The 16,698-nt window shown below is 27.1% G+C and overlaps 3 protein-coding genes across 5 annotated transcripts; 2 read left to right on the top strand and 1 right to left on the bottom strand.

The window, feature by feature from the left end:
- Window positions 1-42: 42 nt before the first annotated feature.
- LOC130670150 (uncharacterized) lies at window positions 43-3,164 on the top strand. Of its 2 annotated transcripts, none has more exons than XM_057473497.1 (3): window positions 43-499; window positions 884-1,209; window positions 1,303-3,164. In XM_057473497.1, exons 1-3 carry the CDS (start codon window positions 417-419, stop codon window positions 2,019-2,021), a joined length of 1,128 nt encoding a protein of 375 aa, XP_057329480.1. In that variant the 5' UTR covers window positions 43-416; the 3' UTR covers window positions 2,022-3,164. The 2 variants fall into 2 exon arrangements, with proteins under 2 accessions (XP_057329480.1, XP_057329395.1); XM_057473412.1 differs by having other exon boundaries at window positions 45-499; window positions 1,300-3,164.
- On the bottom strand, window positions 2,978-10,293 carry LOC130670474 (uncharacterized). Of its 2 annotated transcripts, XM_057473905.1 has the most exons (7): window positions 8,738-10,293; window positions 8,430-8,554; window positions 5,814-5,897; window positions 5,008-5,189; window positions 4,739-4,943; window positions 4,550-4,656; window positions 2,978-3,116 (listed from the first exon to the last, which is right to left on the bottom strand). In XM_057473905.1, the coding sequence occupies exons 2-7, from the start codon at window positions 8,473-8,475 to the stop codon at window positions 3,000-3,002; spliced, it is 741 nt and encodes a 246-aa protein (XP_057329888.1). In that variant the 5' UTR covers window positions 8,476-8,554; window positions 8,738-10,293; the 3' UTR covers window positions 2,978-2,999. The 2 variants fall into 2 exon arrangements, with proteins under 2 accessions (XP_057329888.1, XP_057329932.1); XM_057473949.1 differs by lacking the exon at window positions 8,738-10,293 and having other exon boundaries at window positions 8,430-8,609.
- LOC130670080 (MATH and LRR domain-containing protein PFE0570w-like) lies at window positions 6,748-8,351 on the top strand. The gene is made up of 2 exons (XM_057473291.1): window positions 6,748-7,852; window positions 7,941-8,351. The coding sequence occupies exons 1-2, from the start codon at window positions 6,854-6,856 to the stop codon at window positions 8,244-8,246; spliced, it is 1,305 nt and encodes a 434-aa protein (XP_057329274.1). The 5' UTR covers window positions 6,748-6,853; the 3' UTR covers window positions 8,247-8,351.
- Window positions 10,294-16,698: the final 6,405 nt, after the last annotated feature.

Genomic DNA, 16,698 nt, shown 5'->3' with positions numbered 1-16,698 from the left:
TTGTTGTTTTTTGGTTAGTTTTGGTCTTCAGGGTCTTCAGGTTCAGGTCTTGTGATTTGCGAATGATTGCGACGTTTGCGATTGGTTGTGTAATAGAAACACACAATAGAGTGTGTGTGCAACAGAGATGTAATTATTAAATTTTTTTTATTTATTTCACAATAATACTGAATATTTAATAGCAGAATATAAATAAAAACTGTTGTTTATGATCATTGATAATAATTTTTAATAAATCTTATTAATCTATTAAATAAACGTCAAGTGTATTATTGTCAGCTACTTGTTGTGTGATCGTCATTAATGCAAACAAAAAACAAAACAAAAATACAAGTGCGTAATAATAATAGCAATAATAAATTGAACATAAATTTTAATAAAGCGAATAAATAAATAAAATAAATATAAACAAAGAGATGGGATCATCAAGGCCACCAGATAGATCATTAGGTAGTGGAATATCATTTCCTCAGTGGATGAAAGGAAAAGTCGACAGTCGGTGAGTATTTTTTTTTTTTTTATATAAAAATATATAAATTTATAATTATTTTTTTTTCTTGTTTATTTTATTTAATAAAATAAAATGCAGTAACAGCAACAACACAACCATATTCTTTTATTGTAGATGAATTGATAATAATTTATAATGCTTTAAATATATTGTATATCTATATATATATGATGCAATTGTCGAGTTTGCGTATCAACGAAAGAGTAAAGCTTAAAAATAATTGAATGCTAAAAATATTACACACATAAGACTACTGTTGTTGGTTTTACTGGTGCTGGTGCTGGTGCTGCTTCTGCTATTGCTCCTGCTTCAACTCTGCCAATTTTAATTCTGAATATATTTTTTATTGAGGTCGTATTTTATTGTCGACAGGTTTGACTTCGATCAAAGTACATTCAGTCCTCCTTCTCACGACGATAGTTTTTTTTATATCAGTTATAGTAAATTAGGGACTGGTGGACAATCATCTTCATCTTCTTGTACATCTTCATCGTCAGTTCAACCACCAAGAGAAGGTTTTCAATCAATAAATTCTGTTTTAAGTGAAACTAAAACTATTTCTACTTCAACAACAGTTAAAGAACCTTCTTCTTCTTCTTTATCTCAATCATCAAACATTCCAACAATTAAAAATGTTGCTACTGATTTGAGTAAGCATCCAATCGCTTGTCAACAATCGTTTACTTCAAATCTCAAGGGTACGAATATTTAACAAATAAATAAATAACCCCTATTTCTTCTTTTTTTTTTATTTATCGTAATAAATAATATTAAAATAAAATATTTAGCAGGTGGAAATCAGGAAGCATTACTGAGTAATAAATTAATAAGTAAATCACAACAACAAGGAAGTGATGAATTCCATAACGGAGCAACATCTGGTCTTTGTGGTAAATCAATAGTCAGTGTAGCTAATCGCATAATGTCTGCGTCAATAACTAAAAAAGTTAATAATTCAAATAATTATTCAACACTGAATGTTGATGTTATTAATAATACTACAGCATCATCTCGTAATGAAATGGATCGTGCCGAGTTATTGAAAAGACGTGGAAGTAGATCATTACCAGTAAGTCCAATAAATTCTCCCATTTCAACGCCAGATAGTTCTCCAAAATCACGAAGACGAGTTATTCAAAATAAATTTTTCACTGGTGGATTTTTACCGGATGGTAATAAATCATCATCATCGTCATCATCGACAATACCGTGGTTTTTATCCAGTATTTTAAATCAATCAAGAGATATAATTGGTCATAATAAAATAAATGAAGAAGATGAAGTTACTGAAATAAATGATATTGTTAGCCCGCCACCAGTCAGATCTTTAAATAGAAAAAAATCTATATCTTCACAAAATTTAACGTATGTCGGCAGTGGTATTAGTATTTCAGAAGATAATAAAAAAGATAATAATAATTCTTCAATGATGGCTACTGTTCAAAATATCTTTCAACCTGAACAGTCTGAATTACGAGAAATGAATTTTTTGTCTCCAACTTCTATGTGATTTAGATCAATTTCTAACGTATTTATTCTACTCACTTATTATTATTATTTTATTAATATCCTTATAATTTACATTAATTGTGACTTTTTGGAACTGACTTTTGTTTATTAATTAACTTACAAACAAAAAAATATGTATTTAATTTAATACCTTTTTTTTTACCTTTATTTCTTTACGGTCAATTTTAGTGATACTAAATTATATTATTTGTAAATCAATGGGACTGATAATGAAAAAAAAAATGTTAACAACTGTATATTTGATAACTTCAATATTTATTAAAACATAAGTATATATGTGTATACTTATATAATTATATCCATATACTTACATTTATTGTTATTATTATTATTAATATTATTTTTGATTTTATTTTATTATTCCTTTTCTTGTTTTGATTAGAATCAAAATAAAAATAAAAACGTGGTAAAATAAAATTAAATGCATCTAAGCCTAGTTCACACATACAATGGCACATATTTATTTGAAAATAGTAATTTCTAATAATAAGTAACTAAAAAATAATGTAAGTTCAACTAAATTTTCAACCATCAAAAATTTTTACCTAAACGTTAACAAATGAAAAGAAAAATAAAAAAATTGAAAAATAAAAAAAATTATGACATTAAATAATAATATTTTATCTGAAATAAAGCTATCTATATATATTATATTAATAATAAAAAAATGCGATATATTTTAGACATAAAAATTCTATTAACTATCATTTAATCGCTTTTTTTTTTTCAATTTTCTTGAATATATTATACTATTTTAAAAATGCACTATACGTATCAATAGCACTAATAATTAGTGCGAATAAATAGCAATAAGACTACGAATTAAAATAATGAATAAATATAATATCACGTAATGAATATGTAGTGATTTAAGTCAAGCGAAACTGCATTGCACTTACAAAATTCTCTCAATCATATTATTATTATTATTATGTATTATGATTTTTGTTGTTTTTTATTAATTTTCATGGCAAACTTCCATGTAGCATGGATTATGCATTATATCTTTGATCATGTCTTTTAGTATCGTGTAACGAGGAAACATAGGATAAACTTTTGAACTGTTGTATTCCACCTGCAATTGATAAATTGATTTATTTTACCATAATGATTATAATAATAACGAGCAACCTACAGTCTTTACATGACTGTCCAGGTATTACTGCCAAATTTATAAAATATGATTTGAATTTAACTGTTTATTAAAATCTCTGCTGTAAAATTAATTCTAGAATCTTTTGTTTATTTCTATTATCATTGAAATTTAATGAGACAAATCTCATCATTAACTCGCAAACTTATTGATTTCGATGATTGCATAATCATGGGATTTTTGAAAAAAAAATCTACACACGGTCAAATTTTTTTTTATTAGTCGTCCAATAAATTTTTTTTCACTGATACCAAATTAAATTTTTTAAATTTTTATTATCATAGAAGACATGGCATAGACTAAATTTTTTTTATTTTCTCTTAATTACATATATATAATAGTTACATATATTCAGTGACAGAAAAATTAAAATATTTAAAGAAAATAAATACGATCGACTTTTTTTCCCGTGTAAGTTAAATGTAATTCGAATGATGTAGATAAATTGATTTATCTCGAAACTTGGCAATAAAAAAGAATTCAAACCATGAAAAGACACGGATTCAAGTCAATACCTTCTTAACGATACCAAATATTGTAACATTAACTGATTCTATCATATAGATATGGCCGGAACAAAACTTTCCTTATTCTCTTAATAATAGATACGAGCAATCTGCAGTCACTACGTGACTGTCCAAATATTACTACTAAATTTATAAAATATTCAGAAAAAAAAAATTTCTTGCCGCAAAAAATTATAATTTGCACCAAGAAATTTTATGCATTTTGAATTAAATACAAAAATTGTCTTGGGGCGAGAAAATATTTTTTTAGTCGAGAAATAATTCCTTGCGGCAAGTAATTTTTTCTAGTTGTAAATAAATTTTTGTTTTCAATTCACAATGCAACAAATTTATTGGGGTAAGTAAAAATTTTTTTTAGGCGAGTAAAGATTTTTTGTGTCAATGAATTCTTTTTTTTTCTATGCACACTTTTTTGGCTTTGAGAAGCTTCTTAAAACCAAAAGGGAGTATAAAAATCTGTCATTTTGAAATAAGTAACGCGATATAAATAATATAACTATATGTTCAGTGACATTCAGTCATATTTAGTGACAGAATAATTAAAGTATTAATTTATTTAAAGAAAATAAATACGAACGTCTTTTTTCTCGCGTAATTTAAATGTAATTAAAATGATAGAAATCTATTTATCTCAATACTTGGCAATTAAAAAGAGTTTAAAGTATAAAAAGGCACAAATTCAAGTCAAGACCTATCTAATGATACCTATTTCAATAACATTAACTAATTCTATCATATAGATATGGCGGGAACAAAATTTTCATTATTCTCTTAATAATATGGATAATATAATAATAATAATAATAATAATAATAATAATAATAGTACCTTTAAATCTCGAATAAGGTTCCTTAAACCAGTATATTTTTTAAGTAATCGATAAAGATCATTAATCATTTGAGTATTTTCAGTTTCTATCTGCGATGTTGTCATATCTTAAAAAATTATAAAATAAAGCGAAATATATATAAATATACAAAAAAATTAAATATTAAAACAATTAAAAAAAACAAATACCTTCGAGGCGATCGATACGTTCCTTTTTATTTTCGGCAGCATCTTCTCCGGCAAATTTAGCAAAACTTTTAATACCTTCACAAGTTTTATGCGTTTTTTCCATTATAGCACATGCTCTCAGCACAAATGCTGGTACTGTTTCTTGTTTCTCTTGTCGTGGTATATCAACAAGAATCCAATATTGAGTTTCCAATTTAATGACATCCTATTTAAAAATAAATTCATAAGTTTATATTTTAACTAAAAGTAAATAAAATAATATTAATTACCTTTATAATAACTTTAAGAATATTATAACGTTGGAAAATATTGCGTACTTGTTTGCTGTCAGTATATTTAGCCATCAAATCAGTTAAAGCACGCTTAGCCGTTTCATAACTAGTCTCTAATCTTACCCTCACTGTTCTCAATCGTTCATTCGTTTCAATTAAATCCTCCTTTGGTAAACCACCTGTTTATGAACATGAGTAACAAAAAATTGTTTTTTTTTAATTAAAATTTTTATTTCAAATTTGGAAAAAAAAAATCATTATGTAGCTTATAGTTATTATTGTTGGTGGTGATGATAGTAGTAGTAGTAGTAGTAGTAGTAGTATTTAGTAGTAGGAGTAGGAGTAGTAGTAGTAGAAACAAGTAGTAAATTTTTCATTGAAGCAACAGTTGTTATTTGGAAAATTGCCAAGAATCCACCGCGTGTACAAAGGTTTTAAAAGTATTTTTTACCTTTTAACTCTTTTACTCTTTTTCTGCACTATAAAATCTGAAGAAATTTAGATGAATTAAGTGTTTTAGCCGAGGGCTGAAAAAACCAGCGAGAATTGTAATAAATGCAGTACCTACTTAGCAGTAGTAAGTGTGTATGACATAATAATAACAATAATAATAAAAATCGCTACATAAAAAATTTGTTTAATCTATCTATCTATTCACTACATATATATACATAATTGATAATAAATTTACTATTGTTGTAATTGCGATGTTATGAATAAGAAAAAAAAAAATAAAATAAAGTGAAGCTTGATTATATTTAATAATGTAGTTGTATAGTTTTATGTGTTTGTTATATACCTACTCGATGATCCCTCGTCCTTGACGTCTTGAACTATTCTTCGTACACTTTGTGTAAATTTTCCTACTAAATTACTACTCGTGCTAACTGAAAAAAAAAATAATATTTTAATTTATATTTAAAATTTATCATTATTGTTACTGTTTATATTATTCTATTGAAATTAAAGTTGTATTATACAACAATTCATTGTGTGAATTTATCTTTTGTAAATAACTGCGGCATGTTAACACTAAAATGACCGCAGGCATTGTATATAATAACAAAGCAGAAAATCACTTTATACATAAAATCAAAGCGATGTACACGTACTTGTCTTCTAGCATGGTCGGCTTTGGTAACTTTTAGATACATATATATAGTCACAAAAAGTTTGTTTCGGTGATGTGTGTTGTATATATTTCATATTATATCACATGCATGATTACGTCTGTACCAATCTACCCGTGAATTGTTTCACCACACCACCAACTAGATTCTCTTTTGAAAATTTAATCTATATTTATATTTATATATCAATCAACCATCTATTTCGCCCTCTTATGTGCATATCAACGACAATAATAATAATAATAATAACAACAATAACAAATATAACGATAAAAATAATATAGCGTGTTACGATAGAGATTAAATATCTTAAGTAGAGCAATAATTAAGCTCAAGTATTTGTACGTCATAAAAATACAAAGAAAAATAATTGTCAATTAACTTCTTAGGCAATGTACAAACTTTTTTTTTCCGCATTTATACAATACATATACATCTATATATATTTTATGCGGATACATAAAAAAGTATGCGTTGGTTAAATAAAAATAATAACAATAAATGATACGTGTTACAAGTAATTGCAATAGCAATCACAAAAAAACCCATACACATATATTTTGTATACTATATGTATGATGTATATATACGTTAGAAGTAATAGCAGCAGCAATACAACAGCATAAAAGAGAATAACCAAAGAAGAAGATACAGATAAAGAAAGAAGATGTCTATTTAATTGTGTGTCGCGAGTTCCTGGCACGGTGCCGCTGATGTTTATAACCAGCAGTCGAGTGTGTCAAGATCATTTATCAACACCTTATTCAATAACTTCAACTAGTAATTCATATAAATTTAAAATGAATAAAAAATTATTTACTGTTAAAATTATTTGCTTTTTAATAACTATATTTATATTTAGTAGTGTTGCTAGTGGTGATGATGATAAAAGTAATAATAATTTTAATGAATTTAAGAGAAAAAAAAAACAATTATCAACGTTATCTTCTCCTTTATTAATGAAATTAAAAAATGATCGTTATATTGAATTGAAAGATCCGCCAATTTTACGTGTTACACCTATATCACTTTTTGATTTAGATTATAAATCAAGTCAGGAAGAACTTTATGAAGAAATGGATGAGTTACTAAAGTTAAAACGTAAATTAAATTCGGAGGATGAAAATTATAAAAATAAAAATTTTAATATTAAAAGAGGTGATATGGATCCTACGGTTGATTATTCAGTGGTGCTGGAGGATAAAATTGATGATAAAGTTCCAGTGAGAGGTGACATTGTTACTCGTAATAAAAGATCTCATCATCAATATCATAATAATAAAAATAATGATGATTATGAATATTATGGTGATAATTATGATAACGATCAACTTTGGGGATTTGATGAAGATGATGGTATTGATTTAATTGATCAAGAGTATAATGATAATTATTATCAGGATAATAAAAATGATAATAATTTTGTGAACGAATTTAAAAATAAAGTAACATCACTGGAATCGAATAAAAAAATAAATATAAATAATAATAGACAGGAAGAATTAGAAAAAAAATTGCAGGATTATATTGCTCGTAATCGTCCAATAGTAATAAATAATCGAAAAAATAATAAGGATAATTATCAAGAGATGATTAAAAAATTAAATGAAATTCCTGTATCAGCAAGAATAATAATAGACAAAAATAAAAATTCATTATCATCACCGTCATTTGAAACAAGAAATAATTTTGAAAGGGATGTTGATTTTCCTGTAAGTTGTAAAAGATTAAAATAAAAATAATTTAACTAAATGATAAATAATAAAATACATTTGTATATTTTTAAATATATGATGTTAGGTAATAAATCCGAATCGCAAAGGAATCCAAGTACCGAATTTTCCAGTTGTCTCATCAAGACCATTGTCATCATCATCAATTTCAGCGCAACCAGGACCTTGTATTTGGGCAATTGTACAGTGTTGTCCTAGTTTATCTTCCTCCTCCACATCCAAGGATAATGTTGTTGATCATCGAGTGATCAAGTGTTTCGAGTACATGGCTTGTCCAGGTGTTGTAAATTGGAACAACCCCAGCCCGTGTCAAGGATCTATTGCTAATGCTGCCAGAGCTGAGGTTCTCAAATACTACTCTTATCGTTCCTAATATTTTTTTTCTAATATTATATTCTATATAGATTTTTAACATCCTATATTCTACATATAATATATTTTTATTAACTCTATTATTGATTTTTAAATATTTTTTTTTTCTCCTATCAATAGTTTGCTACCGCTGCATACTTACTGATAAAACTAACGTATATATATACAATATTGTATAACTTACCAGCTTCGTTACGCTGGCCGACACCTCGTTTATCGCCTTTTCCCATTCTGCTTTTTTTTCCTTTCCTTCCTTTTCTATATCCTTATCCTATTCTTCTCTATTTATTTTATGTTATCATCCATTTACTATGTAAAAAATATTAATTAATATTTACAGTAAAACTACAAATATATATATAATTATTTCAGATTATTATTATGTTTAATAAAAACTTTAAAGTATTATATATAATAAAATAAAAAACAAAATTAAAAGGTGTAGAGTTGATTAGTTAAAAAATAAAATCAATGTGAATATCGCTCGCTCACCTTTTATCCCTGTTGCGCATCACCTCGTTGGTATGTATACATATATCTATATTATTATCAGCGGCGGCGGCACCACCACCACCACATTATTTTATACTATTCATTTTATAAGGGATAATAGAATGATTATTGATGGATTGACAATCACTTTAGTTTGTATATTAATTAATCGTTCGATTGAGTAATAATAGAATATAATAATAATAACAATAAGATAGATCCGACAATAGTTTAATCAAGAAACATTTGTTAAAAGATATATATAAGATATATTAATGCTATGCTTTATCTTACGATCGAGTATATGAATGAACAGACTTACAAGGATATATATATATATATTCGTGATGCTCACAATAAATAATTGTATAAAGTATATATAAATCGAGTGTAACAGATTAAGAGAGTTGATAAAGAAAAGGGGTTTGTTTTGATAATTACTCAAGTGCCGAATGTATTTGTGAATAACAATAATTGTTATTTGATTCAAGATTCTTTTTTTATTCAATAAATAAAGCTACGGGAGTCGAAGTTATGAATAGAACGAGATTATGAGTTGTAATGTAACTTCTCTGACTAATATCTTGAATGCTGTCTGTGCGTATGTACAATTATTCTCCAAATAATTATCTGTGTGACTTTACTCTGTGACAGCACCACAGAATAACTAATGATTTATTTTTCTCTGATTATTATTAATATTATTATTATTATTATATCTTGATTTTTATATACTCAGAACACCTCTTGGTTTATTGACTATTAGTTATTAGGTATGTTAAATCTCACCCATGTTATATTATATATGTATATAATTAGATTTTGTCTCTAAAGTATTTTCCTCGACTGATCTCGATGGTGCCGTCGTATCCGCGCGCCGCGTTACACAGGACTACTTATGGACCTGTTATAGACTTGCGTGTCCTTGTTCATGCGCTCTTACGAGATTTTACGTCACAAAATATTCACCTGTCTAGGAGCGCAAGCGTTATCATTTATTTTATTTATTATTTATTTCTTTAAATAAATAATTATCATATTTACTTTATATTATTTTCCTACATACTTGATGATTATTATTCATAATTTTGCATTATGAAATAATAAAATTTCGTTTCAATAAATAATAATTTAAAATACTATTTTTTTTGTTAAGAGAGTTCAAGTTTATCGTCAGAGTATGTATCAACTTTTGATAAAAAATATTTCGCTTTTATATACTACTAGCATAATAAAAACAACGGAAAAATTTTTATTTTAATACATACTACATCATTTATCATATATAAATATATATGTATCTGTAAAATTGGCGGGTCATTAAAACACTAAATTAATATTATTAATTATTATTAAACAATATTAAATAAGGTATGTCTACTATTATTTATAATTTTTTATACAACCCGTTTATTGTACTTTTAATTTGCGCGCTTATGACAGAATAATATGGCTATTTATTATAATTATTTTGTTTGTTATTTTGCTATTAAACATAAATATTTAATTGCTACCTAAAAATAGTTTTACAACAAAAATTTTTAACCATTCATATATATATATATATATATATATATATATATATATATATATATATATATACATATATATATATATATAATTACACAATATACAGTTATAATTAATTAATATTCACATATTATCTAATATAATTTTAAGTAAAAATAATATAACATAACAATTTATAAATTTAAATCATAGTGATAAAAATAAATTTAATAAATCTTAATCTTAATACATATTTTGAAAAATAAACAATTAAACAACTGATGACATATTTAACAATAAAAATTATTGAGTACTTATTGTATGTTATATAGTATAGTATTGACTAAGCAACCAAGCTAAATTTTTATCTATCATATATACAATCAATCATTTTCGTTAATATTCATTATAATTTTGAAGGTTTGCGGATTGTTTTTTTCTTATAAATTAAATTTAATAACCAAAAACTTGTTACAAAAAAAAAGTCAACCTCTACATATTATTAATTAACTAATCTTAGAGAATTAGTACAGTATTCGATTGTTTGTGTGTTTGTTTCCTCATGCGTGGCACGCGATTCCTAAAAATTTATTTATTTATATATTAAATAACTATTAGTAATTATTCATTAAATATTCTATGTGATGCTTCTTTCCCGGCCGTAGTACATTTGTATCTATTTTTATTTTACATTTGCATTGTAATAAATATCCATTTTTATAGGCAAACTAGTCATTTATTTTCTATCTATTATACCACTTTACTAAAACTTGATTGTATTTCAAGTATCATTTTTTTTTTTCAATTTTTAAAAGACAATTTTTTCATAATTTAACCCGTCTTATTTCATTTATAGCCGTTTTTGTTTTTAAACATGTTTTTTTTAATTGACCAACTGATTATATTATGTATACATTAATCTTGGAATAATTGACTATATGTTGATAAAAAGAAAAAAAAAAAAAAACAAAAATAAAAGTCATAAAGATGCATACATATAACAATTCAAACAGCACTTTTTTTCTTTCCTAAAAATTATTCCTTTTTTGTTTTTTATTTTTTAACAATTAAAATATTTTATATGCCTAATAAATGATGTAAATAAATGTATTTAAATTTAACAGATGAAAACAAATTGTCCATATAATTATTTCTAGTTCTATTATATATATATAGTATATATATATATATACGTATATATGAATATATCTTATCACATGCTTCTCTGCAGTATTATTTTCTTATTCCTATTATCGTTGCATTTATTCTGTAATAAAAAGAACAAAAATAAACCATAAGTATTTAGTTTTAAAAATTGGCTTTTTTAATTTATAAAAAAGTTTAAATGACACTAGTACGTTAATGCTTATTTAGTAAGTATTTATGATTTGTACGAGCAATCACACAGAAAAAACAGTTAACTTGGGTCAAGAAAAATATTGTTTTCCCAATTTTTAACCCTTCTCTATGAAAATTGAAAATTTTCAAAAAAAGAAAGTTATTGGTTTCGGTCGGATTTTCGGAAATCGAGTTTTCATCAGATCTCGACGTTTGGAGGTTCTAATAAGCTATTCTGACTATTTTCATACGGACGTCCGTCCGTATGTGTGTGTAAATTTTTTGTCCGACGTCTTCGAAACGAATCAACCGATTTAAGCGTACTTGGCGGCAATCGAAAGGGCTCACTGAAACTTAGTACTGATTAAATTTTGAAGTTGAACAGTTGAGTAGTTTACGTGTTTAATTTATTTAATTCGTTCTAAAGATATCGTCGGACAAATTCTTTTTTTTTTTTTTTTTTTTTTTTTTCAGTAAAATATGTTCTTACGGTCCAACAGTATTTTGTATTCGAAAAGCTCAGAAATTAATGTTATAATGTTTTCGAGCTCAGAGAGGGAAAATTTGGAGTTGGCCCACAGGGTTTTTCAGATTTTTTTTTATCTGAAAAGTACTTTTTTAAAGCTCTGAAATATTTTTCTAACCAGGGACACCACAAGCGACTGAGCGCGATCTCGTGGTGAGCACCATATTACTCCCGCTACTGCTGTCAAATACTGATGACCTTCCTCCTTCATACATCATACATATCTTTTCTCTCAAGAAATTTTTCTCTTGGTTTAAGCAACTTTTCTTGGTTGGAGGATACAAAAATTCTTACGTTTAAAGAATAGTACTTATAGCGAAAAATGTAATTTTTTTTTTTTTCAACAAGAAAATTTAATCTTGCTTAAAAAAGAAAAAAAAATTTTGGTTCAAGATGATTATTTACTAGGTGCAAAAAAAATTTTATTTTCCGCATGGTTCAAAAAAATTTTTTGATTCAAATTAACTGTTTTTTCTGTGCGGACAGTATGAAAAAAAATAATAATAATAATCAAAAAGTAAAAAAAAAAAAGTAAAATATAATAATAAATCGAGCAAATATTTCGTTCGAATATTTGTTGTGCTGTTACCACTTTTTTTTATTTTTTTCAATCGAATTTACGATTTCATTTTATTAACGAAGAATTTTTTTAATAATTTAAATGTGACACTTGGCACAGCAATATTTTTAAAAAAGTCGTTCTTTTAAAAATATTTTTTTAATATAATAATTTATAAGAGGAATTTCAATTTCAATTACTAACTGTTGTTGAAATTTTTTTTTGGTAATTTTTTTTCCATACGAGGTAGCGTGCAGTAAAATTAATGAAGTATACATGTATCTTAATGGTATTAGTAGCTCATTTTATGCTAAATTCAATAAGGTCTAAATCTTTTATAAGATTATGGTTAGGAAAACAAAAATTATGTCATTTAAACTTTTAATTGATCATAGTAATACAATAATTTATGACAACATGTTTAAAATACACAATTACATTTTAAGGGCACGACATGCTTCTCTAACGAATGTTAACATTAAAAAAATAAAGAGAGAGAGAGAGAGAGAGAGTAAAAGGGGTGGTAGGTGAATGGGGTGTCCGAAAAGTAAAAGCGTGAGAGAAGGGGGATGGTCTGCACGTGGCGCCGTGGCGCGTCTTTCCGGCGCCAACGAGCCTTCTCATCCCCACTTTAGTCGCTTGTTCATCTGATTTTCGACGGCTGACACGGCGACGGGTTCTATTCGCCGATATCATACGATAGTATAGACTATATGTACATATATATATATATAAGACGACAGATATAGAATTATGAGATACGAGTAGGGACTACGACACAACCATAATCCACCTTACTAATAACCCCTGACCCCTAATCCCTATTATATTATTATCGATTAATATTATTATATATGAATTTAAATCTTAAATAAATTTGTTTTCTAGAGGGATGCAAAAGATAAAAAAGAGCTGAAAAAAAATCTAAAATGGTTATTAAATTAAGATGAAAAGGGTAGTAGGTTGTAGGGTAGGCCATGAAGAAGATAAAAGTGTAAAGGAAAAGTAAAAAGAAATAATGCTAGCCATTTGATAGCTGTTACTAGTATAGTATGGCATATATCAGTATAATAGTAAGGATGCTATATCTACTATATCTACTGTATAGTAGTTAAGTGTAGTAGTGGTATTACATGGTATTAGTATAGTATTAGTAGTATCAGTTGTATAGGTTGGCGATGGGGATGGCGACGGCCATCTTTATAGTTACGTCAGCATGTTTCAGTTTGCCCGAGTCTAAAAGTTTTGCACTGGCGACAAGATATTTCAAGTGGTCGCTCACAGTCTACTCGCGAGGATCGTCTCTAAGTTGAAATATTGGACGGGCGGTCTTTCTTGCAGCCGCATATTCTTCCACTTGGGTTATTCCTTCTTCTTTCCGCGATAGTTTCTCGCTAGCTAGGTACCCACTCGTACTTGTCTTCCTGACTTTCTACCCTTCCTACTGTATCCACCTCCGATGATTCCCATTCCACTTATATGCGCTACTGGCACTCCCACCACCGAAACCACCCACTCTTTTTCATACAACTTTTTTTTTCTTTATCTCTACTTTTCAATTTTATCTATTCCTTTACTCTATTTCTCTTCGTCGTATACTTGTCGTCGTCGTCGTCGTCGTCGTCGTAATAGTATAATAGTTGTATTTGTAGTTGTAGTTGTAGTAGTACAGTAAGATACTACCGAATAACGCGGGTTATTCGGCCGCAAAAACTTTACAACTTACGATTTGTAATACGCAAACCACTGAAAAGAATTTCAATCTCGTGTTAACTACCCATGAATGAGTTATACCGGTCTCGCACTAATTCGCAAAAGCCATCAATTTTCTTTCTTCTAGATAATCTATCTATCTATATATATATATATATATATATATATATATATATATATATATATATATATATATATATATATATATATATATATATATATAACAATTACATTTTATATTTATAAATAAAGTTTATTAAATTTTACTTAATGGTCCGTATATACAGTAGTCATAGAAGTAGTATTATTGTATTATGTGATATGACGACGCGATGACACATAAATGACTAGATTAAAGAAATGAAAAAGAACTGCTGCTGATGGGGATGAGACAAGAATCGTCTTTATAACAAATTTACTCTCAGTGTAGAGAAGGGATAATTGTATTGAGAGAGATTTAGGAAATGGAAGAAATTAAATAATTGGAGTGATGCCACTGAGTAGAGAAATTTATAGGGGACTGAATAGTACACATCACCGGCTAAGCTCTATATATATGTATATATATACTTGTTAATACATATTAAGTGAGTAGGTATAGAGAAGTAAGAATGAGAATAAACTTTTTGGATGCAGCCATCAGCATTTCTCACACCTAGTAATATTTGTAGTAGACTTACATAATAATATTAAGTTAGAGGATTAATGCAATTTGGGTAATCGGCGCCAACGTTGCTACTACGACTTATTTCGCCGACAAAAAGTTATTTCTCCATTCCTTAATAATATTTAATATAATGATAGTGTATAGATCAAAGGTGTTGGGTATGCCCATAAAATATCTATACATAAATATAAATTAATATTTATACACCAATGATGAAAAAAAAAACCAAAATGTTTTATATTTGTTTTATTAAATTACCATAAATTATGCCTTTGACCTAGAAAAATAGCAATCGATTATCGCAACTATCTCTACAATAGGATAAATTTCCACCTACATTCCACCCTGAGTTTTCGATAAAATATCTCAAGTGACTCTCTCTCAACCGTCGTTTCTGTCGTCTAGTTGCACCAGACATCGGGCGCCAGCTTGAAATCAACGTTCGCGCGACGAGAAATAGGGATAAAAAATAAAAAAAATAACTTGGATCCTACAAAAGATATCACACGTAAATTTTTACAGATAAAAAAAAACTGTCATAAATTTGAATGTCAATTTGAAAATTAAATCGTATTAATATTGATTTGGTCAACAGCTAAAAGTGAATGTAAATAAAAATGAATTAGTTTACAAAAGATTTAGTAATATAATAAAATTTGATTTAAAAAAAAAAATAAAACAAAGAAGGCGAGTAGCCAACAGATAGCATAAAAGCAGTAGCAGGAGGAGTATAACTATTTGGCTTATCCGACCCGATGTAGCTTGTTGCTTGTTTCCTTCTCCCTTATTTACTTATATATATATATATATATATATATATATATACATCTATTGTGTTTTATTTTGTTCTATTCCAGTACTATTTTGTTAATACTCGAGTAGTTGACTCGACTACAAGAAAATACCACGAAAATACACTTGATATGCACTTAGTCACGCGTTGTCCTGCAGCACCTAAACAGTTGGCCAGTGCCCCATTCTATTGTATACAATTTACTCTATAAACATAACTATTTGCTATTTGTATGTATGCATTTTATGTATGTAATCCTACTCAGTCACACAATAACAGTGCAGAAGCAACAAGTGTCTGCATGTCGGTGCGTAATATAGCGACGACATCCACGTGACATCACGTATACACACCGGAAGTGCGTTATCAAAACTCTTAAATATTTGTTACTTGATTTGTTTATAATTATTATTATTATTTTTTTTTATAATTTTCTTTCTTTGTTACTCTATGACTCATGAATCAAATGTCATTTTTTTCTGAATGGTAATAACGTGTTTTATTTTAATAATCAACGAAAAAAAAATACCATACATCATTATTTAAAACATTTTATTAATAAAGAAAATTTATTTAAAATAAAACGAATTTTTAAAGTTATTATTTTTAAATAATATTAAGGGACGAAAAGTCGCAAGTTAAGTCTATTCAATTGAATTTAGTTTATTTTCTCCGTAAGTCGTGAGTTATGAATGACGTTTACTAACCACCACCACCACCGATAGCACAATTGATGCTAACCGTGAATATATTAGATTTTTAAGAATTCAATTTTTAAATTTTTCCTAACTCAATTTACTCGTCTTCGTCAGTTAACTTTTTTTTTTTTATCCGTCTTTTACGTTAAATAATAGTT

Source organism: Microplitis mediator, chromosome 1, assembly GCF_029852145.1.
Source record: "Microplitis mediator isolate UGA2020A chromosome 1, iyMicMedi2.1, whole genome shotgun sequence".
NCBI lineage: Eukaryota > Metazoa > Arthropoda > Insecta > Hymenoptera > Braconidae > Microplitis > Microplitis mediator.
Note: the sequence above shows the minus strand (reverse complement) of the source record. Positions and strands in the feature narration are given on the sequence as shown.

Coding starts and splice junctions, on each gene's coding strand:
- LOC130670150 (XM_057473412.1), top strand. CDS start 417: ATGGGATCATCAAGGCCACCAGATAGATCATTAGGTAGTGGAATATCA. Junction 500..883: donor AAAGGAAAAGTCGACAGTCG/GTGAGTATTTTT, acceptor TATTGTCGACAG/GTTTGACTTCGATCAAAGTA. Junction 1,210..1,299: donor GTTTACTTCAAATCTCAAGG/GTACGAATATTT, acceptor TAAAATATTTAG/CAGGTGGAAATCAGGAAGCA.
- LOC130670080 (XM_057473291.1), top strand. CDS start 6,854: ATGTTTATAACCAGCAGTCGAGTGTGTCAAGATCATTTATCAACACCT. Junction 7,853..7,940: donor AAAGGGATGTTGATTTTCCT/GTAAGTTGTAAA, acceptor ATATGATGTTAG/GTAATAAATCCGAATCGCAA.
- LOC130670474 (XM_057473905.1), bottom strand. CDS start 8,475: ATGGGAAAAGGCGATAAACGAGGTGTCGGCCAGCGTAACGAAGCTG. Junction 5,898..8,429: donor CGGCCAGCGTAACGAAGCTG/GTAAGTTATACA, acceptor TTTTTTTTTCAG/TTAGCACGAGTAGTAATTTA. Junction 4,657..4,738: donor ACGTATCGATCGCCTCGAAG/GTATTTGTTTTT, acceptor TAATTTTTTAAG/ATATGACAACATCGCAGATA.